This window comes from Lolium rigidum, unplaced genomic scaffold, assembly GCF_022539505.1.
Source record: "Lolium rigidum isolate FL_2022 unplaced genomic scaffold, APGP_CSIRO_Lrig_0.1 contig_7889_1, whole genome shotgun sequence".
NCBI lineage: Eukaryota > Viridiplantae > Streptophyta > Magnoliopsida > Poales > Poaceae > Lolium > Lolium rigidum.
Genome location: NW_025901511.1, coordinates 39,063 through 62,704, shown reverse-complemented (window position 1 = coordinate 62,704; position 23,642 = coordinate 39,063). Strand labels below are relative to the sequence as shown.

Genomic DNA, 23,642 nt, shown 5'->3' with positions numbered 1-23,642 from the left:
GTGGCCGCAATGTACAGTAGCAGGGGTTCCTTTTCTCGTGGTGCTACCAGTACTGGTGGTGTCAAAATTGTACGCTTCAGATGCTCAAAAGCCTTGTCTGCTTCCTCGTTCCACTCGAACTTTTCCCCTTACTTTATAAGCGCGTAAAATGGCAACACTTTTTCTCCCAACCTTGCGACGAATCTGCTTAAAGCTGCGACTCGCCCAGTTAACTGCTGTATTTCCTTGAGTTTGGTTGGTTTTCTCATCGTCAGAATAGTCTGTAGATTCTCTGGATTAGCTTCGATTCCTCTAGCTTACACCAATTATCCGAGGAGTTCTCCCGCAGAAACACCAAAGGAACATTTTGTCGGGTTCAACTTGATGCGGAACTTGTCGAGATTGTCAAAGGTTTCTCGAAGATCGTCGATGAGGGATAGCCCTTGTTTTGTTGTGATGACAACTTCATCGATGTACACTTGGACATTTTTGCCGATTTGCGCAGCGAGGCACTTCTGCATCATCCTCTGGTACGTAGCTCCTGCATTTTTTTTAACCCGAAGGGCATTGTTCTGTAGCAAAATACACCACAAGGGGTTATAAAAGCTGTCTTGACTTCATCTTCTTCTTTTAGACGGATCTGCTTGTAACCAGAATATGTATCCAGGAAGGAAAGACGTTCGCAACCTGCCGTGGAGTCGATAATTTGATCGATCCTTGGGAGGGGAAAGTGATCCTTTGGACAATGTTTATTGAGACACGTGAAATCGACGCACATGCTAAGGACTTCAGTGTTTTTTTTCGGGACCAACACTGGGTTAGCGACCCAAGTGGCCTCAGTTTTTAGTTCTTTGATGAAACCAGCTTATTCGAGTCGATGGATTTCAGATAGCATAGCTTTGCGGTTCGGCTCGAAGAAACGCCGCAAAGGTTGTCGAATTGGTCTGGCTCTTGGATCCAGATTAAGTGCGTGCTCGTTAAGTTCCCTGAGTACTCCTGGCATGTCAGCTGGGCACCATGCGAAGATTTCCCAGCGCTCACGGAGGAACTCGATGAGCGCGCTTTCCTATGCGCTATCCAAGTTAGTTGCGATGGATGTCATCTTTTTAGGATCTGTCGGGTGGATCTGCACTTCCTTGGAGTCCTTGGAGGTGTCGAAAGCTTGCTCCTGCAAGGATCTACCTCCGTCTGGTAAAACGTCGTGATTGGTGGTTAGTTTAGATGCCTCATATTTAGCTTTCATTCCAAATGACTCGAAAAGTTTATGAAAATCCATGTCGCATTTATCAGACAGAGCAAAGCTTCCCTTAACCGTTATTGGGCCCTTAGGTCCATGGATCCCCCACAACAGATATGTATAGTGCGATACTGCCATAAATCTGGCATATGCGGGTCGTCCCAAGAGTGCATGATACTGTGATGGCAAATCTATTACCTCAAACTCGATATTTTCCTTCCTGAAGTTTTCTTTGGTTCCGAACTGCACGTCAAGTGCTATTTTGCCCAAAGGATAAGTTGGTTTTTCGGGTGTAATGCCATGAAAACGTGTGTCTGTTGGTGCCAGGTTAGCCAGTGAGATGTTCATCTTCCTCAATGTATCCGCATAAATGAGATTTATGTTGCTTCCTTCATCAATGAATATACGAGATACATCGTATCCTTCAATGACTGTTGGTAATACCATTGCTGAGTGCCCTGTCCGCGGTACTTGTGGTGGATGATCCTCTATGGAGAATCCTATTGGTTGACCCGACCAATTCAGATACTCGATGGTTGGCGGGGGTGCCAATACTGCCATGTTTACTTGTCACAAAATCAGCTTATGCGATCTATTCGACGATCTGCCCTTCTGGATCATCGACACCACTCCCTTTGTAGGGGTAAAATCATCATTAGTATTTGGAGGACCCGCAATTTGCAGCTGATGCTGCTGGTAATTGCGGGTGGTGGTGGCAATGGTACATGCACCTCACTCCTTAGCTCTTGTGTATATCCTCTCCTGATTGCCTCCGCTTGCGTGCTCTCTATCGCCCCTCGCAAAGCTTGAAAAGTTTGGCTGTCCTTCTGGAGGTGACCTGACTGTCTTCTTCCATCAGAATCGACATAGAAATGCATCTGGCACGGCCCGTTCAGAAGTTCCTCGGGTGACACATTGTATGGCCTTGGAAATCTGGGTCGATTAGTTTGTCTGCTGGAACTAGGTGCATCTCTGTGATCATTTCGTTGCTCGTTGCTCCTGTGATAATCATCACGATGGTTTCCACCATTGTTTCCTCGGAAGCCAGCCGATACTTGGCCGGGACCGTCGTATTCCGCAAAGTTGCGGAAACGTTGCATGTGCTGATTACTGTTTCCATTGCGATCTTCTTCGGGTGACCTCTGCCATTTATTATCAACAGCATCAACCGTCAGCCCACCGATTTGCTATTTCCATGAGTTCTGCTACCGTCCTTGGGTTAGATCTCCCCAACTCTTCGATGAGGTCCCTTCTTCGTATTCCTGCGATGAACGCATCGATTGCCCTTTCATCAGACACGTGCTCAGCTGAATTTTTGATGATACTCCACCGCTGAATATACGTTCTCATCGATTCGTCTGATTTCTGCTTGCAAGTCCTTAACTTCTCTATCGACGCTGGTTTTTTGCAAGTAGACCGAAAATTCTTTACGAATAGGTCCTCAAAGGTTTCCCAGCTATCTATGGATCCCTCTGGCAACTTCCTTATCCAGGATCTTGCGGCTCCACTGAGGTGGATCTGGATGCTTTGCATAGCTGTTGCTGTTGTGCGGCCCATCAACTTTAATGTCTCCAGATAGTCGACTAACCAATCCTCTGGATCTTGGAGTCCTTCGAACTTTTTATAGTTATCGGGTAGTTTGAAACTAGTGGGTACTCAAGTTTTGCGAACCCTTGGGTAAAGCAAGGGAGTCTACACAAGTCGTCATTGCTATCCTCTGCTGTTTGACGACTTTCTCGAGTTCTATTTTCTCGACCTCTTTCCTCGCGTGCTTTGTCAACTCGAGCTTGAGCTGTTGTATTCCACGCGTCGCCTTCTCTTGGAGCATCTCGTGTTGCCGCCACAGTACGTCGGAGACTATTTTGTCTTGGGCTATTTCGGCGTGGAGCACTTTCAGGTTGCGGTGCTATTTCTCTTCCTGCTATCGCCGCACCCATAACACCGACTCCTGTCATAGCCATCTGGTACAATGATGATCGAGGATCTTCTTGAGGTGGTCTAGATGCCATCAGATATGCGTGTGTCGCCATGTATCCTGCCTTTGGCGTTTTCAAGATTATATGCCCTCTCGTATCTATCAACATGAAGGACATGTCGAGGTTTTGAATCAAGTTATCCCGTTCACCTTCGGGTATGCCTGCCAACCGAGATCTTGCTCTTCCGCGGCTATCTCTTTGATTGTCTGCTGAGTTTCTCGAGTGTCGACTCAGGTTGTTTCTGCGCTCGCTGGAAGCATCTGCTGCAGCCCTTCTTTTGTCAAGTTTTTGCTGTAGTTTTTCTAACTCACATCTGGAACGACTGAGTTTATATTGATATGCTTGTAGCGCTGCTGCCGAGACTTGTGTATTCATCTGCTCCGTGTCGTTCATGGCTCTTGTAGCTCTGTCCCATGCTTCCTGCGACAGCTGCACCTTTTCCCGCGGTTCTGCTCCAATATATTTGCTTCATGTTCCACGCGTAAGATCTGCGGGATCGACGTAAGGGTTGCCCATATCGTCGAAAGCCTCAGATTCCTCATCAGCTTCACGGCATGCTCCCGTGATTACACAAATCTGGTTATATGTTGCAGATGTGTTTTCGCCGAACTCAAGATAGGTGACACCGTCGTATATATCGGTGAAGACCTCCCTGCTAGCGGTATTGTTGGTGTTGGTGAAGTCGAAGTTGGTGAAGCTTTCCGAGTCGCTATCTTGAGATAGATCGGTTTCCGCGAACGACCCGAAAGTCATGTCACCAAACAGATCAGCGAGTACTTCGCCGTCGGCGGGCTTGGTGAAGCGTGGGGGCGAAACTTCTTCTTCGCCTGACTCAACGGATGATGTTGATGATCTCGAGTGTCCCGAAACAATCGGTGCCAAAAGACGGTGCGAACCTTTTTTCCCGACAAGGAAGCGGAAGCTCCCGAAAGTCATCTCCGTCGACTCCTCCAGATCGGCATATGCATGCAAACGGGTGGGAGGATGATGAACAAAATCGACGAGATCAGGTTGGACTCGTTTACCTCCTTCCATCGCATTGCTTGCCGTTGATGATGATGTTGACGATGCCATCGAGATCAGAACCTTGTAACCTCCAGTTCCCACAGACGGCGCCAATTGACGAGGGATTAACTCATCAATGCCTACGTATTGTAGACTTAGGGTTTCGTAAGAAGTAGAGGGCAAGTAGATCTCGAAGGTTCAGCCGAACAAAGGTGTTCAACTCAATATTACGGTGGCTAGGTTACAATGATTTTCCTCCCTCTTTCACCCTCGACTTCCCCTTTACATAGGAGGTGAAGCCGATGCTTAGTCGTGTCGTACAAGTTACAAACTGTCGGGCCCCGTGGGTCTTTCCCTATATTGATACAACTTTCCTATAGTAACTCTATTTTTCTAACCCGAAAGCTTCCAACCTTCTGGGCCTCCAATTCGAGTCCATGGGCTTCCCGCTTTCCTGTGAACCTAGGGTACTTATTCAACATGCCTGGTAGGCATACCTATGTCATTTGGAGACAAGTCTTAGCTTGTTTTGAGAATTTTTGGGCTAGCAAAAGATTTAGAAGCATGCCATAACGTGCATAGTGCCAATCATTTATTATTAAAAAGGCTCCTTAATATCAAACATTCACCTATATGAGCAGAAGGTAGCACTATATAAGGCACTAGCAAAGATTATTCATCAAAGTATTTGGAACTAGCGACACTAAGCACAACTTTGAATTTCAGCTTTTTCACTTTCACTCCATTTTCTTTTCATGGCATACAACTTATTTTAATCAAGGTTCTCGTTCATGGGATAGTTTGTTTCAGTAGCTTTTTTCTAAGCATGCAAAAATATCTATCATGGTGGTCTCATTTATTTCAAAACAAAACTAGACATTACACTAACAAAGACATTCCAAGTTTATGCGATCATTCTATGTTGCCCAAAAAATAAAGTTTAGATATTTGCAAACCAAGAGTTTAAGGGTGTGTTTGGTAGCCCGGGTGACCTTAGAATTTCCCACCTCAACCTAGCTAAAGTGACCATCCCTTGTTTGTTAGCCCGGATCGGACCATCTCAACAGTGCTGGGGTCATACGAAAAAGGCCTCTCGGCCTGGCTAGGTTGTGAAGCTCAAATCGAGCTTCACAACTCGGCCAGGCTCACCTCATACCCGCAAAAGACTGTAGCTGGCCCGCGCCCCTACCCCCAGACCTCCGCCCCCCACTTTTTTCTCCTTATTTTCTCCTACCCCCTTCTCTCGCTCTGGCTCTGGCCCTGCTCCCGCTATTCTCCCGCTTCGGCCCGGCCGAGCAAATCCTCCGCCTCCGAGAGCCGCCTCCTCGTCTCCAAGGCCGGCAACCACGTCCACCCGCCACCACCTCACATCACGATCTCGCATCGCCGCTGCTGTCTGCCACGAACTCGCGCCGCCACGCCGCTAGCAGCAAGATCCGCCACCATGGCTGTAGCAGCAAGCTCCGCCCGGGCCTCGCGCCACCACGGTAGCAGCAGCAACCTCCGCCACTGCCTCGCGCTGCCACGCCAGCCAGCAGCAACAGACACACAGCAGCAGGCCGGCCGCGCCAAGGACGCACAGCAGCAGTCCGACCACGCCAGCAAGCTCCGCCTCCAGCTCCTCGACGAGCACGAACGCGCGACAGCAAGCCGGCCACGCCAAGGACGCGCGGCAGCAGGCCGGCCACGGCAACGGCGAGGACCAACGCTGCCACGGCCAGCCAGGGACCCGATTGCTTTTCTGTTTCTATGTACATGGACCCGATTGATTTGATCTTCTATGTACAGGGACCGATTGCTTTTCTGTTTCTATGTACAGGGACACGATTGATTTTATCTTCTATGTACATGGGTCTGCTTGCTTTTTTTTTTCTATCTACCAAATAACAGATGCACTCAACATATCTCAACAGACACGAGCTACCAAACATGTGAGAATATCCCAACTGAGCTTAGCTAGGGTCAGCTTGTATGAGTGTAGATTGCTATTCTCTGCAGACACAGGCTACCAAACACACCCTAAGTAGGTCCAGTGGGGAGCCTTGGGCATCCCCAAGGTGGAGATCCCTCCGGCGGAGTTTTCATGCAGAGTCATAACCCAAACAAAGGAGATCATTGGTAAATCCCCCAAAATCAATATAAAACATAGGTATTACATGCATCGGGCACTCGGAAGACTCTTAGCCTAGTACTAAAAGTTTGTCGAGGAGAATCCCGAGCTCCATGACCATGTAATGTAACTAACACCCGGGCTAGACATCCCATCAAACGAAAAGCAAGAACATACATACATACATACATACTAATAGAGAAAGGAATCACATGGTGGAAGATAGAACGAAACACAAATTTCAAGCGCAGCCCTGAATGAATGAAAAAGGAAAAGGGAAAAACAGAGCAGAAACACATGCTTTACTTCCCATCACCGCCGTCCATTTTCGAATCCAACGACGGGAGGGGAGTATCGCGTTTTCCTCCCGTTGCAGAAGCAGAATAGAAAGGAGGGACCCGATCGCAAATAGAGAGAGGTGCAGCGCAGGGAGTCGGTACGCAACTCTCCTCTCCCTCTAGAGCAGCCAGCGTCGCGTACATTTGCCGCAACCAACCCTTGCTTGTCTCGTCTGTCCTCTCTTAAACCCACCACCAAATTCCAAACCAAAAATCCCCAACCCCAACCCCAACCCCTCGCCGCCGCTCCCGCTCCCCGCCGCCGCCGCCTCACCTAGGGTTCCGCCGCCGCAGCCCCCCCACCCCACGCCGCCGCGAAAACTCCGCTCCGCTCCGCTCCGCTCCACCGCCCCGCCCCGCCCGCCCTCCCCCCGCCCGCCGCCATGGCGGACAAGCTGAGGGATCTGAGCCAGCCCATCGACGTCCCGCTGCTCGACGCCACCGTAGCCGCCTTCTACGGGACCGGATCCAAGGAGGAGGTAACGCGTCCCGCCCGCCCCTCGCCCCTCCCCTCCCCTCCCCGCTTTGCCTGCCCACCCCCGCCGCCCCGGCTTCGCTTAGGGTTGGTTCCCCAAGCTTCCGCCCGGCGCTTCTGCAGACGCCAACGCCACTTCCCTCATGCTAGCGTGCTACGTTTTCTCCTTCTACTACCCACCAAGGTTCGGGGCATCACGGCGTTGATGATGAGGTCTACATCCCGCCTCCACCAAAGTAGGGTTTCGTCGAAAATGGGCTGCCCCCATTCGCACCAACCCTACCTCTTCCCGTCGCCGTTGACGTGTGCCTGGCCCTGCACGCACGCTCGCTAAATCTTCTGCTTCAAGTTCCCTGATAATCTAAACAAGTGGCCAGCACTCGCGCTCTGTTTTGTCGAGCATGTTGTTCTGCCTCTTGTGTATACAGGCTCCGTTGGTTCAGCGTGTATTAACAGGCTTCATGCCCTCCCCTTGTTTCAGAGGAATGCCGCCGACCAGATACTGCGCGATCTGCAGAACAACCAGGACATGTGGCTGCAGGTCGTCCACATCCTGCAGAACTCTCAGAGCCTCAACACCAAGTTCTTTGCCCTCCAAGTAAGTTCCCGCTCCCCGAGTGCGCTTTATTTTCCGCTCCGTGACGGTGGATGATGGCTGATGCGATTGCTGAAATTGGCCCAGTGTTTTAAAATTGTTACATTGAGCACAACCAGAGTTTTGAACTGTTCATTGGGTTTTTAGGGTTCGACATATTAGGAAAGATGGATTCTGCCATTGCATGTGAGCTCAAGTACGGTCACCCTATCTGTAATTACAAGGGAACACTTTTTTTTTCTTAATCACCGCCAGTTGTTGGGAAATCTCACTATATGAATAGAATAACCTAGAGAGGGTTTTCAATATTATGAGATAAAAGATTATCTATATAACTTTGCTTCATAATTGTTAAGCTATAATCATCTCAAAAATACTTGTCTTGTCTGCCAGCATAGAAACATAATTTACATTTCTTTTGGGATGTATGCCATTCCTGCTCTAGCTTTTCTGTATTCCATTCTGGTCCTTTAAAAAAAAAAACCTGGCCAAGGATATTCGTCCTTTCAATATTTGCTCAATTGTTCCATCTTCTTTTTGTATCTGAAAGTCAAATAAAATAATATGTGTGATGATGCTGTAATGCTGAAATTGAGCCTGGAAGAAATGTCAATGGTCCAAAATCCCTGTGATCCCCCCTATCTACTATATCTAGTGTTTCTGAGTGCCACATTTGCACCAAATGTTGTTACTCAGCATTGCAGTTCACGTTATCATGTCCTGTTTTATCTCTCTACAAAATATGTGCACCGGACAGAAGATATTTCCTCTGTTCCAAATTAAGTGACTGCAGCTTTTTTTTTTTTGAAGATGAGCGAACCTACACACTAAAACGCGTCTACGTACATGCGTATCTAGACCAAATCTGACCAAAGCTGCGTCAGTTAATTTGGAACAGATGCAGTAACTAGGAACAATAAAGCTCCATAACATTGCTAAGAATGAAAAATGCACACTAATGATAATAACACCACCTTGTAAAAGGTATGTCGGGGCCTTCTTATGCATAGTGCATAGTGGGTAGTCTACCACAAATATTTTAATGGGACATGTGTTGTTGTATTTGCTATTAGATAAGTGATTTTGTTTGAACCTTTAGAGAAACACATGAGACTTAATTATAATTATCTCCTTATTTTGTTGATTGAAGTTGCATTTGTTTTTTTACTTTGGAATTTATTTGATCCATATGAAGTATTTATGTAGGTCTGTGTTCATGCATGCTACATATGCACTATTGCGTCAAGTTTTTTTTATCATGTGTTGATATATTTTACAAATCTATTTTAGGTACTTGAAAGTGTTATCAAGTACAGGTGGAATGCGCTGCCGACCGAACAACGTGATGGCATGAAGAATTACGTATCTGATGTGATTGTTCAGGCAAGGGTTAACTTCTGTGTTAACTATGGCAGATCCTTTGTCATTTCTCTCATGAAATAAATCTGATTCATGTACTTTTTCTGGCTGTTAACTTTTGGCACTCTACCAGCTCTCAAGTAATGAGGTTACCTTTCGACAAGAGAGACTGTATGTTAATAAACTCAACATTATATTGGTGCAGGTAAGCTGTACTTATTTTGCCATTTAACCCATTTCTTTTTCTACTACCTGAGTATACGTGCGTTTGAAGATTCACTTGTGTTCTGAATTGTTGCAATATAATAGGTTCTGAAGCATGAGTGGCCAGCCAGGTGGACATCCTTCATTCCTGACCTTGTTGCAGCGGCAAAGAGTAGTGAAACAATATGTGAAAATTGCATGGCTATATTGAAGGCAAGCTGTGTTTCTGTTCTTATCTGCTCAACTGATGTACCAGAATAAATTATTAACTATGCAATAATTTGCAGCTTTTAAGTGAAGAAATTTTTGATTTTTCAAGAGGTGAAATGACACAACAGAAGATTAAAGAACTCAAGTCTTCACTTAACAGGTTGGATTTGTTGCCATTTACCATTCCTGTCTGCCTGACAGCTTTTATTTTTTTAGAGTAAAAGTATATTCATCTAGCGAGAATATTCATTATTTACTCGTTAGTTGGACTACTAATTTTTGGTGTTCCTAATTTCTGTGTTGTTGAACAGTGAATTTCGTCTCATCCACGAGCTGTGTTTGTATGTCCTATCTGCAACACAAAGCTCAGAGCTGATCCGTGCTACATTGGCTACGCTTCATGCTTTTTTATCATGGATTCCTGTTGGATTCATCTTCGAGTCACCATTGGTAATTTTATCTACTTTCCCCCAGAAAATTCTTATTTCTATGGTATCTTTGAAAAGCCGTGTCTTACTCTCTCCCTGATGGATATTAGCTGGAGACGCTGCTGAAGTTCTTTCCTATGGCTGCATATCGGAACCTTACACTTCAGTGCCTAACAGAGGTAATGAAAACATATTGCTAGGCATGTTTAATTTTGTGTTGTTTCTAACTATTGTGTTGTAGAAATGCAAAGGCAGTCTATCTAATAATGATTACTAGGGTGCTTTATTTGTTTTACATAATTGTGGCAGTAAAGTTACTGTAACGTTGTTGTAACTTGTTATTTTGCTTATGCAATATTTTTTTGATTTTTCGTTGCAGGTTGCTGCTCTTCAGTTTGGTGATTTTTATAACATGCAGTATGTAAAGATGTACACAATTTTCATGATGCAGTTGCAGGTGAATGATGTACTTATTCTTTCTTTCTTGAAGTATTTTTGCTTAAACCTTTACTTATCAATGAATTTTTTGCCAATGTTTAGGCTATTCTTCCTGCTGGATCAATTCCCAATGCCTATGCTAATGGTTCCAATGACGAGCAAGCATTCATACAAAATCTGGCACTCTTCTTCACTGCCTTCTTTAAGGTAAGTTCCTTCTCATTATGGATATATACCCAATTAACTGGTATACTTTACCTGACCTATGAGATATTTTTTCTATTCATAAAATATTCGTAGATGATGTATGACAAACTGAATTGCGTTGTTGCCACATTCCAAGCTATAACACAAACCTGCACTTTTTGATTCTAGGACTAGGATTTAGAATTAGAAATATGCTAATGAGCAATATAATGACAGGAAAATAGTAAATCTCTGTATGGTCTGATCCCTTTCCTTTTGTGATAATCGCTTCCTTCATGCAGAGTCATATACGTATACTGGAAGCATCTCCAGAAAATAGAGCTGCATTACTCCTTGGTCTTGAGTACCTCACCGGAATTTCATTTGTTGATGACACTGAGGTTTTCAAGGTAATGGCTCTAGAGCTTTATTTAGATTGCATAAAAGATTCACATAAAGTTGTATATCTTATGATGGCCAATCTACAGGTGTGCTTGGATTACTGGAATATATTTGTCTTGGAGCTATTTGAGGCACACAATCAAATCGAGCCGGCAACAGCAGCTGTAAGCATGATGGGACTTCAGGTGGTTTCAATTGGTTTTTTTTGTTATCTATAAAAGTGCTGTCCACGTGATCTACTTAGATATAGATACATGCATTTCGTCAAAAGACAATCTTTATGGCTCTGCATTTTGCTTTATGGTTGATTCTTGCTTTGGGAAATCCTTCTTCTCTTACTCAAGTTCTAAATACCTCTCGTCATCTATGCATAACTGGTAGGCTCAGATGATTCCCGGAGTTGTTGATGGTACTGGTACAGCTGTTCAGCATAGGAGGCAGCTTTATTCAGGTCCACTGTCAAAATTACGAACGTTGATGATTTGTCGAATGGCGAAGCCTGAGGAGGTATTGATTGTGGAAGATGAAAATGGCAATATTGTACGTGAAACAATGAAAGATAATGATGTCCTTGTCCAGTATAAGGTTTGTAACTAATTGCCAAGCTGCCGTGATTCTTTACGAGGTGTCAATTGTAGAATTGCGCTGAAAACTTCTTCTTTTCAATTGTTTTGTTAGATCATGAGGGAAACACTGATCTATTTGTCTCATCTTGATCATGAGGATACAGAGCAGCAGGTAATGTTATTCATGCTTTCAAGGTCATTTCATTGTATTTTCAGAAATCATGCACCAAATATTACACTATAATAAGCTTGTTTGCCATCATGAGGACAGCAAGTACACATGTTGAGTTGACAACTTGACTTAGATATGGATATGGCTGAAACATAAATTCTATTGATGATAACAGGATTATTCATTTAAGAACGTTCAGTCTGTGTAGCTGTGGAAGGTTGCAAATATCTATTTATTTTATGAATTTGTTGGCCATCCTTGTGAATTTAAACCACAACTCTGTGCCACTTCTTTTGGAATTGCAGATGTTGAAGAAATTGACTAAGCAATTGAATGGGGAAGACTGGAGCTGGAATAACCTCAATACTCTTTGCTGGGCTATTGGGTCAATATCTGGTTCTATGGTGGAGGAACAGGTTTGCACACTGTTATTATGCTAATTTGTTTGGTTTTATAAATGTTTTGGAGGAGTCAGCATTGTAGTAACTTTATATGTTGATCCCCCCTCATGCAATGTGCTGAAAATTCTAAATGGTTCCTTTGGATCTGTTATTGCAGGAAAATAGGTTCTTGGTAATGGTAATTCGAGATTTGCTGAATCTCTGTGAAATCACCAAGGGGAAAGACAATAAAGCTGTAATTGCGAGCAACATCATGTATGCATTTCTATCAATTCTCCCGTGTTTGGAACTATGAAGGAATGTCTTTGCTGATTCGATGATTGCATTACCTAGGTATGTGGTTGGTCAGTATCCAAGATTTCTCAGGGCTCACTGGAAGTTTCTAAAGACAGTGGTCAACAAGTTATTTGAGTTCATGCATGAGATGCATCCTGGAGTTCAGGTTAGTGATTCATTTGCATGCAGTTTGTTTGTTGGAACAGTGAAATTGGTTATCGTTCGTTTAGTGTGAAATAAGTATATATATTTTCTCTCACCTCTAGTTCACTGCTTCTGTTTTGTTGCTTTGCATAGTTGCGCTTCTTTCTCCGTTTCCACAAAGGTTTTCGTACGTCTTCAAGTTTTATATTTTCTTATATGCATTGCACTGCTTTTTGCAGGACATGGCGTGTGATACTTTCCTGAAAATTGTTCAGAAATGCAAGCGCAAGTTCGTGACACAACAGGTAGATTCAAATCACATTTCCGTTGTCTATTATTCTGTATGTTAATGATTGTACTGTCGTTTCTAATTATGTGAACCCAACACATGCAGTTAACTCAATTTAGATATATAGATAGCCACGTCTATGCTATATGATACTCACCCAGTTACCTGACAATTTTTTTGTTTTCTGTGATGCTTCCCAGGTGGGCGAGAACGAACCATTTGTTTCTGAACTGCTGTCCAACCTTCATACGACAATTCTTGATCTGGAGCCACACCAGATTCATACTTTTTATGAATCGGTATGTTGAACAAATTGGTTAAAGCAGGGTTTATAAAAATAGTATATTATTGATACTATCATATTTATGTGTTCTGTGATCATTGTTCAGGTCGGCCATATGATTCAAGCTGAATCTGATAATACTAAGAGGGATGAATACCTCAAGAGATTGATGAGCCTTCCTAATCAGGTTACATGTTTTTCATTCGTTTTGCTTTCTGTTGTGCTTCCTCTCTAGGATAGTCTTTACAATGTTATCTTGTTTGATTTGGCAGAAATGGGCGGAAATAATTGGACAGGCAGGCCAGAGCATTGATATCCTAAAGAACCAAGATGTTATCAGATCTGTTCTTAACATCTTACAGGTAATAATGGAGGCTGAAGAGCTTTAGTTACCACCATTGCTCTACTAGTGTAAGCTGCTATTATGTTAGCTGTCTATCTGTTTGAATCTTTAGTTTGGAGTTGCATGCCTTCTCTTAGCAAGACAAGTCTCCAGAACACTTATGGTTTGTTTGATAGTCAAGTCAATAAGTATTTTCCATGCTTCATTAGTGCCACATACAGCTGTTGGACTAGCAACCGTATGTACTTACTTTGGCTTGTCCATGTATTTCTTGGTTATTGGTGTTTTGGTAGTACCATGTGCTTGGAACATTTGAGCACTGCCTTCTGAATATTGATTATGCACTTATGCCCACTTTATGTAAATCACGAAATACTCGTCTGGACTTGTCAAACTAACCCACTAACACATGCTTGATACCTGAACACAAGGCTATTTGGGAATATTTTTCACCCAAGAGATTATAGTGATATCAGCTGTCATTTTTGCCAACCAGGAGACTACCATCATTACTAGTTTTGCATGGATGCTGTTCTTAGTGATCCTCACATATTCTTTAATAGTGTTGCTAAAGGCGAGATTATTTTTAAGTTTTCTTTCTATCAAGTGTGGAATTGCTCCTAGTGTGGTAATGGACATAATGTTATTTGTGGTTGCTATCTTGGTACTAACATGATGTTTGATATTTACGATTGCAGACAAACACAAGCGTTGCGACTGCACTTGGACCACACTTTTTCCCACAAATTTCATTGATCTTCCTGGACATGCTAACAGTTTACAGGTATTTTCTTTGGCATGTCACATGATGTTTTAGAATACTTGGTTGCTGGTTAGCATGTTCATAAGTTTTGAGATAGTCCTGAACAAGTTAAAAAAACCCTTTCCATTGTACTGGTCCTGCCTGGTGTCATCTGGCGCTGTAAACTTGGGCTGATGTAAGACTAGTATGTGAACCAGTAGTTCAGTTCATGACATTTTTAAGCTGGGTATGTCACAATCTTTTGTTGCTCCCAAGTAAATCTGGCCCAAATGCTGTGCCGGTTCAGTCCATAGTCAAAATTGGCTCACATACTAGTGTGAAATGCTTACATACTCATTGTACCTACTCATTTTGTTCTCGTAGTGTGGGTTGCTTCGTCTTATATCTGCAAAGTAGGAAAATGCATTGCATTCTAATACATCATTTTCTTTTCATTTTGCATCAGAATGTACAGTGAGCTTGTATCAAGCACTATTGCTGAAGGGGGGCCTTATGCCTCAAAGTCGTCATTTGTAAAACTCTTGAGGTACGATGCATCATTGATATCTACCTTATTTTTTCTTCATTTTGCTGTCTTTGATAAATAATAATATTTCATACAGATCTATCAAGAGGGAAACATTGAAATTGATTGAGACTTTCGTGGACAAAGCTGAAGATCTACCACACCTTGGGAAGCAGTTTGTTCCTCCAATGATGGATCCTGTCCTTGGTGATTATGCTAGAAATGTGCCTGATGCAAGGGAATCTGAAGTTCTGTCCCTGTTTGCAACAATTATAAACAAGTATTGCCTTGAATTTGATACCCATTTTTTTTCTAGCTGGGAACCATCTTTTTTTGTTAGTGTGCGGTAGTTTTGTTGGAAGCTTCTTCTGTTAGTCATCTGAGATTCATGTTCAGTTATGTGTTATTAACACTCTGTTGTGCTATACATCATTTCTGATCCTTATATTATACTGCAGGTACAAAGCTGAAATGCTTGAAGATGTGCCTCGTATTTTCGAGGCTGTTTTCCAGTGTACCCTCGAGGTTGGAGTTCTTTCTAGCTTTCTTTACTGATGATTGTTCTCATTTACATTTTGAGATTTAACTGTTCATTTTATCTTGCCAGATGATTACTAAAAACTTTGAAGACTATCCTGAGCATCGTCTTAAGTTTTTCTCTTTGCTTCGTGCTATTGGTACCCATTGCTTCAAAGCATTAATTCAGCTTTCAAGTCAGGTTTGTATTAACTCTTTTCCCAATAATTATCCATTAGCCTCGTTAATGTTATTTATCAGTACGGCAACCTGTTCTCTTTAATATGGTTAACTGTTTATTTCAGCAATTGAAGCTTGTGATTGATTCGATCAATTGGGCATTTAGACATACGGAGCGAAACATTGCTGAGACTGGCCTTAGTTTATTGTTGGAAATTCTGAAGAATTTTCAGGTGCAACATATGATCCATCTTTTTTCTCCGCTGTGTTCAGATATTTGGAAGCTTACTTATTGATATGATTGTGTTGCAGGCTTCAGCATTTCAGAATCAGTTCTACAAAACATACTTTTTGAATATTGAGCAAGAGATTTTTGCAGTACTCACAGATTCATTTCATAAGCCGGGCTTCAAGCTTCATGTTTTGGTGCTACAACACTTGTTTTGCGTGGTATGTTTATTGTGCACTGTAACTTTTATTATACTTGCTCCGTCTAAAATAGGTGTCTCACTTTTGTCTAGGTATGTATGTATCTAGATGCATTTTAGTTAGAGATATATCTGTATCTAGATAAAGTTAAGACACCTGTTTTTAGACGGAGGGAGTATTTCCTTGTACTGCATTGTTTGTATGTGCATCTAATAATTAGATTTCATAATATGCAGGTTGATGGTCTAACTGAGCCTCTGTGGGATGTTGCCACGGTACAAGTGCAATATCAATCTAATGCTATGTTTGTTCGGGAATACACTATAAACCTTCTTGGAGCATCGTTTCCTAACATGACGGTTGTTGAGGTACAATTCTCCCAATGCAGCTATCCTGTGCTTGAGTTTTTGTGAGCATGAACCTGACAAATTGTCTTGTGTAGGTGACAAAGTTTGTTGATGGGCTCCTTAGCTCGAGACATGACCTTACAAGCTTCAAAAACCATATTAGAGACTTCCTCGTGCAATCGAAGGAGTTCTCAGCCCAGGTAACTTGCCCCCATTCTTGCTACGTCACCAGCATTAGATTGGTTATCATAATGTCAAAGAAACAAGACCTTCCAAGAAAAATGCTTCATAATAATCAAGAAAATATATTTATACATGAATTGGAGCTGTTTGTTTGGAAAAATATAATGAGATAGTGCTGCTTATCTTTTACAAGTTATTTGTGCAAGTTCCCTTCTCACGAGTTACTGTGGCTTATTTTGCGTTTTATTTAGGATAACAAGGACCTGTATGCGGAAGAGGCTGCTGTACAGAGAGAAAAGGAACGGCAACGGATGCTTGCCATTCCTGGGCTCATTGCCCCCGGTGAATTGCAAGACGAGATGGTAGATTCATAGAGCTTTCCTGATTCTGCCTTCCTAATCCAGTTGATGTTTGAGGTGGCCTCCAGAGAGGCCACTCATCCTCAAGCAAGCGGTAGTGATCTTCCAGGGTGGTGAAAGGTGCCTTCTGTAATTTTATTCTCGGTTGCCTCCACTTGACTCCATAGGGACTCAATTTTGTCGCAAGAGCTGCTTTGGACTGGTATTGGGTTTGCGGCATTTTGCGCTGTGTGAGTTAGATGTGGTTTAGCAAGCAGCTCTTGCGCCTGGGTTGTAACATTTGGTTTGTGCTGTGTGATGAGCCATGATGATCACGGTGCAAAATTGTATGCTGCTTATTGATAGTTTAGCATATAGTTTGACTGTATGATGTACCAAGACTGATCCAGACTAATGGGAACCTTATAATCCTATTGTGTACTGTTCTGTGAAATATGTGTTTTACCTTTTTTTTGTGTGTCTCCGTCCCATCTTTGTGCTTTTTGTTGCATGCTCATTTGTTTGATATTACTGCTCACATCCATGCCATAGCATGTTTCTTGGCTTGGAATCTGCCGGTATTTATGAATGCTGAAAAGCAGTAGCAGTAGCAGATGGAGAATGTGGTAAGCAGTCATAGTCCGAGACTTAACTGTCAGTACTAAAGCAAACCTGCACTGCTGTCTCTCCTTTTTGTTATTCTTATCTAGACTAGACTAGACAGACATCAGACATGAGGTATATGCAGCAACACATTTACCCATCTGCATAGAGAATGTCCCATTCTCCATAAAGCAGCCGTGCGTTGCAGTGAGCTGATTTGCTACCGTCTTGAAGAAGCAAAGAATTCTGCTTGTTGGCTGGACCAGTGTACTGAGGCAGACAGCAGTTCCTCAGGTACAATCTCACTGCGGTCATACCTTCCAGATGGAATTGCCACGTGCATGCATACTTTCCAGGCTAGTTGTTGTCCATCTGCAATCTTAGATGGCATGATTGTCGAGGAAGATGCCCGCATCTTCACAGCAACGAAGATGGCAATCTTACGTGCGTTCTTGAACTTTTTTTATTTTATTAATATACCTTTTCTCTTCAGCATATTCACATCGAGGAACCAAGTCTAAATGTGCCATGTCCGCCGGTTTCTCAAGTATTGGGCCTCACAAGTCAATGTGAATGGGCACTTGTCTAGGAGAATTAACGCAGTGACAACACATTCAGATTCAGGCATGTCTGGTCCATCACGTCAACAAATATTAACATGAGTAGCCAACTGAAACAAACATATGTAAGCACAAACATACCAAAGTCTGTCGACTACTACTCGAGGTTATATGATCGTTCTGACGCAGATGATTGACTAAATCCATGACATAATTGTCACGTGTTGCCCAACAATTAGTTGAGAAGGCTGTAGATACGTACGTACGTGCGTGCTGACCATAATAAGTTTATTATCTAGCTTAGCTTCCTTGGACTAGGTACTATTTTATAAGCTTAGTCCATGACTCTATGTTGATTGCTTCGATGGAAAAATGAGCAAGCCGCGGTAATTAAGATAACTTAACAAGGAGGTTTGTCGATCTCAGCTCGTCCTGCACGTCCATTTCAGGTGTTTGCCTACTTTCCAGATCAAAATAATCCGAAGAACATGCGTGTTGACTATCGATCCCGGATTCATGTTCATACGTACTACCTAAGTTTCAGCAAACATATGTCCTAGCTAAATTAGTTAAACCATGGACCGGTCAATACTTGAATGGTTGCACTCGCACTAATTTGATGCTAAAATAGATGTATCTTAAACTAAAATATGTCTACATACATCTATATTAGTGTCAAGTAATATGAATCGGAGGAAGTACTATTTAGTTTGACTTGATTTCATCAGTGGCAATTAAGTAGAAACAGAGTACCTGAATCGTCTACGTTTCACCAGTTCAGGCGCACCGAAACTTCAGCAAACATCTGCCGTAGCTACTATCTAGAATAGACCAAGTATTTTTTTTTGAGAATTCGGCAGGTGAGCTGCTCGATATATTAATAGAAGAAGATTTGGCTCAGTTAATCAGGGAAACCGGGCCCAAAAACCATACAGAGTGGCCGAGTTTATGAGGGAAACCGGCCGAAAAAACCGCACAAAAGTCGGGGCCTCATCGCCCACACGAAACGAGACCACCGACGACCAAACACACACCACCAAACCCGGAGCCGCTGCTCCGACGTCCCCTGCTCGGAGGCGAGCCGCAACGCCGCACGGTGTGGACGACCTGTAGCCCAAGCTACCAAGGCGACCACCCGCAGACCACGAACGCCGCGCCAAAAGATCCGGGGCCGCCGCCCCGACTTGCCAGCCACACCGACCACCCCGTCGCGTAGGCCGGGCCGGCGAGCTCGCTACCCACGTAGCACGAACACGCCACCCAAGCCTTGCAAGACCATGACCACACCCCATGGAGTCATCGCTGCAAGACCTTCCGAGGCCGCCGCCTCGGCGCACGTCAACCGTCCGGGGCCGCCGCCCCGGCATCCACCACCCTCGACGACAAGGCAACCAAGCAGCACAACGACCACACATCTACCGCACCACGAGGACTACGGACTCCAAAAGCGGCGCCTTCAAGAAGGTAACGGCACAGTGTGTCGCCGCCGCCCGCTCCAAGGAGCATAGGTTTTCACCCGGAGAACGCAAGAACTCGCGACAGCAGGAGACCAAGCTCCCCGATGAAGCCCTCAACAGGGAAAACGGTACCCAATAGCACCGCCAACATCGGCACCAATGGTGCGAAGCTTTCGCCTGGAGTGTCAGCGCTGTCGTCTGTCGTCGGGCCCAACGTAGGCCCTGGCAGAAGAGGTGTCCCGCCGAGCAGGGTGCCTTGTAGCCGTCCACCAACCAGAAAACGGAGCTGGGAGGCGTCCATCGGGGCCCGCAGGAGCCCATCTGAGCCCGCAGGGGCCCATCTGAGCCGGCAGGAGCCCGCCGAACAGAGCCCTGCGCGCGAGCGCCGGCGGCGCACCAGGCAGCGCCGTGCCCGGCGGGAACCGCGGCCACCCCAAGCCAGGGGCCGCGCAGAGGCCGGACGACGAGCTGCCGAGCAGCAAGGCCCGCAGCCGGCCAACATCCCGCCGCCAGGGCCGGCGCGCAGAGACGGCCACCGCGTGGACGACGTCGACGCGACGAGGGGACGGCGGCGAGCGGACGGCGGCGGGCCACGCACGGAGCCAGCGCGGACGACGGCGACCTCCGGGACCGGCATGGCGGCTTCCCTCCGAGACGGCCATGCGGGGGCCCGAGAGGCGTAGATCCTCGCCGCCCCCGTCCTTGGTGGCGCACGGCTTAGCCGGCGGCGGCCTCGGGAGGCGACGAGGGGGCGGGCAGAGGAGGTGGGGAGGTGGCGGCGGGAGGCTAGGGTTTCCCTCCCCCGTCGCCTGGAGGGGGCGACGAGAGAGAGAGCTGAATCTGGCCTCGTTTATAGACCAAGTATGGACCGGTCAACAGATGGATAGCTGCACTAACTTGCTGCGAATTCGTCTGACTTGATTTTTTTATATGTGGGAGTTGATTATAAGCAAACAACTTGAAGTAAAGAAAGATGAACCATGTACGTTTCACTTTCAACTGACTTTGATGTGTGTCTCTGACCGGGACAAAGTTGCATCATCTAGTACGCACAGAATGCGCTGATCAAAATGTATCTTCCCAGACTATTATTATCCGAACTTTGAAAGGTTGACAGCTTAGCATAAGAGGAAGGCTGGCCTCTTGGGAGGAGACAGGGACAGAAACGCTGCACAAGTAATCATAATCAGCTATACTGCGGTAACTCCAGCTTGCTCACAAATATTTTTCAGACTATTTTATATAGCCGTTTAATGGCTCAAATGGGATGTGAGTGTCTAGTCGACGGTATTAGACCGCAATGGCACCGTGGAGGGATGAAAGATCAATTTCAATTCGAGGTGAATGTTTTGAAATCTTCAAGCCGATATATGTACTAATTCAGGTTGAGACGTGCAAACATATTACTATGAACGAAAAGGGATGATGCCATGATGGTATGTGGTAAGAGTTGTTGATGAGGGCGACTTGAGTAGTGAGCATCGTCTGTTATTCTTCCCACCTTTGTCTGTCTCCTTGTTTCTGTTGGCTGGATAGGATTGGAAGGTAGTACATTCTAAGTTGGTTGCTCCCTATGCCTCCACAGCACAACGCCCACTAGATTACTATTGCTTGGTGGATCCACGTGGGCGAATTTGTTGCCTCACATGTATGACATGGATGCAAAGTTGCAAGAGGACTGAAGTCAGAAGATAATGGACAGGGATATGAATTTATGGACTGAATTGTCTCCTTTCCGAGTGTTGGGGAGGCCACATAATCATGGATTCTATCAACTCTGTTTTTTTTGCAGTCAATCATGCGGCAGCTGCTATGCTATGGTTGCCTGTCATGGATCCAAAGCAAATCGGGATCACCACCATCCCTTCCCAGAAATGGGAATAGAAGGTAGCACAACGCAAATCAGCCATGAGCGACGACTAACTAATTAGTCCAAGATAGATAACACATTTAAAAAAAAAGATATCAGTATGTACATGTGTGTGTTTGGTTGGATGGATATATAATAATCAGATGTATTGGTCATCATAATGTTGAAGAACTAGAACCTCATGAAAAACGCTACATAATGATCAAGAAAATATTCATCCATGGAATGGAGCTCTATGTTTTGAAATATGACGAGAAAATATTCATATGTGAAATGGATCATTTTTCGATAAAAGGCGCTTCATTACTCAAAAGTTTTAAGCCAGCCTCTGCATAACTAAGATGCACACAACCGTTTGAGTATCAAGTTTGAAACGAAACGGAATTATAAAGAAGACAAAGAGAGCCAACTAGACTATGCTTCATTGACTTCAATCCGTCGATTATGCAGCCACCCATGTTAGAAAATAAACTTCTTGACCGTATTCTCCAACCATGTAGACACCTCCGTAAAGAGGTCGTTGTCCTCCAGTCGTTGAAGTGGCGACCAAGAACGGAGCAAAGCCGTAGAGCGGTATACAACCTGCAAGAGAGAAGATTTTTTATCATTAAAAATCTTATCATTTCTACATAGCCAAACTGGCCATAAGACAACAATCGTGCCCACTCTGATAAGCGTTTTATACCTAGATTCCACCCAATTTTTTTTTCGATAAAGGGAATATATTAATATCAGAAGATACCAATTACACTCAGCCTCTGCAACAACGCAATGTCGTAATAACATTACGGATGCACACAGCCAAAAAAGAGAAAAAGAAAACTAAGAAATAAAAGCCCCGCTACAGTATCCCATCCCTAGCAACAGTAATACATCTACCACCATGAAAACACATGAAATTCAGACTCTTCAAAAGCAACGTCTCCAAGAAGGGAACAGTGCACCAGCGCCGTCGTCGCCCGATCAAAGATCTTAGGTTTTCACCCTGAAGATAGTCTCCGCTCTCAAAACAATGCCTTCAATAAGGACATTGCCAGGCACAACCAGTTAAGGCCAGACCTTGGGTTTTCACCCTGAAAGGTAAGACTCCGAACTTCACATGTGCTGCCACCCCCACTTCCATACCACTGTTGCGAAGTCCGAAACACCAAGCAAGCCCCTCAACAGCGCAAAAACTTGAACCTCCATTAGCTAGTCCTCCAAATCCGGCCTTCATGATGTTCTCTTCTTCTGACTTCACCATGGATCAGCTGTCACTTGGTGTCAACATAGAAAAGATCTTCGCGCAACACCCTCCAAAACCAAACAGTCGGAATAAAAGCATGGGCGCGCACGACCGAATACCACCGATCCAGCAAACTCTAGGCAATAGAAGCACTGTTACATTCGCCGGCGGCGCCTTCCGGAACTCAACACTCCGGCCAGATCATGAAGGGCAGGCCTCCGGCAGGTCTTCATCTTCGCCCAAGAGAGACCCTAGGACCGCCGCCTTTATTCTGGTTGGGCCCCCACGCCGGTGACCATCCCAGGCTGGCCATGGTTGCCGCCGGAGACACCAAGCAGATCGCGTAGTCCGAAGACACCGCACACGCCTTGCCCCCCCGCATCCGAAAGCCAGCCCTCCACCGCCGGCCGCTGAGAGGCGAGGAGAAGGGGACCTAGGGTTTCCCCTTGCAGCTCGCCCCCCACCCCTCCCTCCGCTGCCGGCAGGGCAATCCACCACCTCATCGTCCGTCATGGCGTCACCGAGCCAAGGCCAAGCGCCGCCATCGAGGTCCCCGACGAAAGGGCCGCGCTCCGGCCCGAGGAAGATGACCCACGCCCGACGTCCTCACGCGAGATGACGAAGAATCCCCGCCGCCGCCGGACGGCCTTTGCCAGACCGCGCCCCTTGGCGGCGGCGAGGGAGGGTAGGGGGAGAGGGCGACGGCGGGGTAGAGTTCCCCCCGGCCGCCACGCGGGGGCGGCTCGGGAGGAGGACGGGAGGGTTCGCTTTGTCGCTAACCTGAACAAAGTTAGGTCATCTGATTCCACCCCATTTAGGCAATTGCCAAAAATATTTGCAATGCTGCGAGGTGAATATAAGGTAGACCCTATCTGAATGATTTACCATATAGACCTAGCAACTGACAGTTGAAGAAACGGTGTTTTATTGTCTCTTGTTCACGACAGAAAACACATTTCGTACAACCCTGCCAGTTGCGTTTTGCAAGTTTATCTTTAGTTAGAATCACACCCCGGCGAAGATACCATGCAAAGACTTTCGTTTTGAGCGGTATTTTTATTTTCCCTATGGATTATTGTTGACAATCGCTTGACTGGGTATAATTAAAGCTTTATACATGAAGTTGACCGAGAATATACCATTCTTGGTAAGGCTCCAACGGAATTCATCGGCTCCCTGAACCAACTGGATTGAAGCTAACCTATGTAGCAATTCATTCCAAGTAGCCAGTCGGGTACCAACAAGATCAC

General features: G+C 45.1%; 1 protein-coding gene across 2 annotated transcripts; it reads left to right on the top strand.

Annotated features, from left to right (window-relative positions):
- The first annotated feature begins 7,015 nt into the window (after nucleotides 1-7,015).
- LOC124682251 (protein EXPORTIN 1A-like) lies at nucleotides 7,016-17,148 on the top strand. 2 transcript variants are annotated; one of them, XM_047216976.1, is made up of 31 exons: nucleotides 7,016-7,124; nucleotides 7,602-7,718; nucleotides 9,006-9,098; nucleotides 9,208-9,279; nucleotides 9,384-9,491; nucleotides 9,566-9,648; nucleotides 9,800-9,938; nucleotides 10,027-10,095; nucleotides 10,296-10,373; nucleotides 10,457-10,561; nucleotides 10,843-10,950; nucleotides 11,029-11,106; nucleotides 11,324-11,527; nucleotides 11,621-11,680; nucleotides 11,986-12,096; nucleotides 12,239-12,336; nucleotides 12,415-12,523; nucleotides 12,741-12,806; nucleotides 12,991-13,089; nucleotides 13,180-13,260; nucleotides 13,346-13,435; nucleotides 14,115-14,200; nucleotides 14,625-14,705; nucleotides 14,782-14,964; nucleotides 15,143-15,209; nucleotides 15,292-15,402; nucleotides 15,506-15,613; nucleotides 15,693-15,830; nucleotides 16,046-16,177; nucleotides 16,252-16,356; nucleotides 16,591-17,148. In XM_047216976.1, exons 1-31 carry the CDS (start codon nucleotides 7,029-7,031, stop codon nucleotides 16,711-16,713), a joined length of 3,198 nt encoding a protein of 1,065 aa, XP_047072932.1. In that variant the 5' UTR covers nucleotides 7,016-7,028; the 3' UTR covers nucleotides 16,714-17,148. The 2 variants fall into 2 exon arrangements, with proteins under 2 accessions (XP_047072932.1, XP_047072931.1); XM_047216975.1 differs by having other exon boundaries at nucleotides 11,029-11,127.
- Nucleotides 17,149-23,642: the final 6,494 nt, after the last annotated feature.

What these genes read in the sequence shown, in the direction of transcription:
- LOC124682251 (XM_047216975.1), top strand. Translation starts at nt 7,029, where the DNA reads ATGGCGGACAAGCTGAGGGATCTGAGCCAGCCCATCGACGTCCCGCTG. An exon ending in TTCATACTTTTTATGAATCG is followed by an intron (nt 13,090 to 13,179) that starts GTATGTTGAACA and finishes ATCATTGTTCAG; the next exon opens with GTCGGCCATATGATTCAAGC. An exon ending in TCATTTGTAAAACTCTTGAG is followed by an intron (nt 14,706 to 14,781) that starts GTACGATGCATC and finishes TATTTCATACAG; the next exon opens with ATCTATCAAGAGGGAAACAT.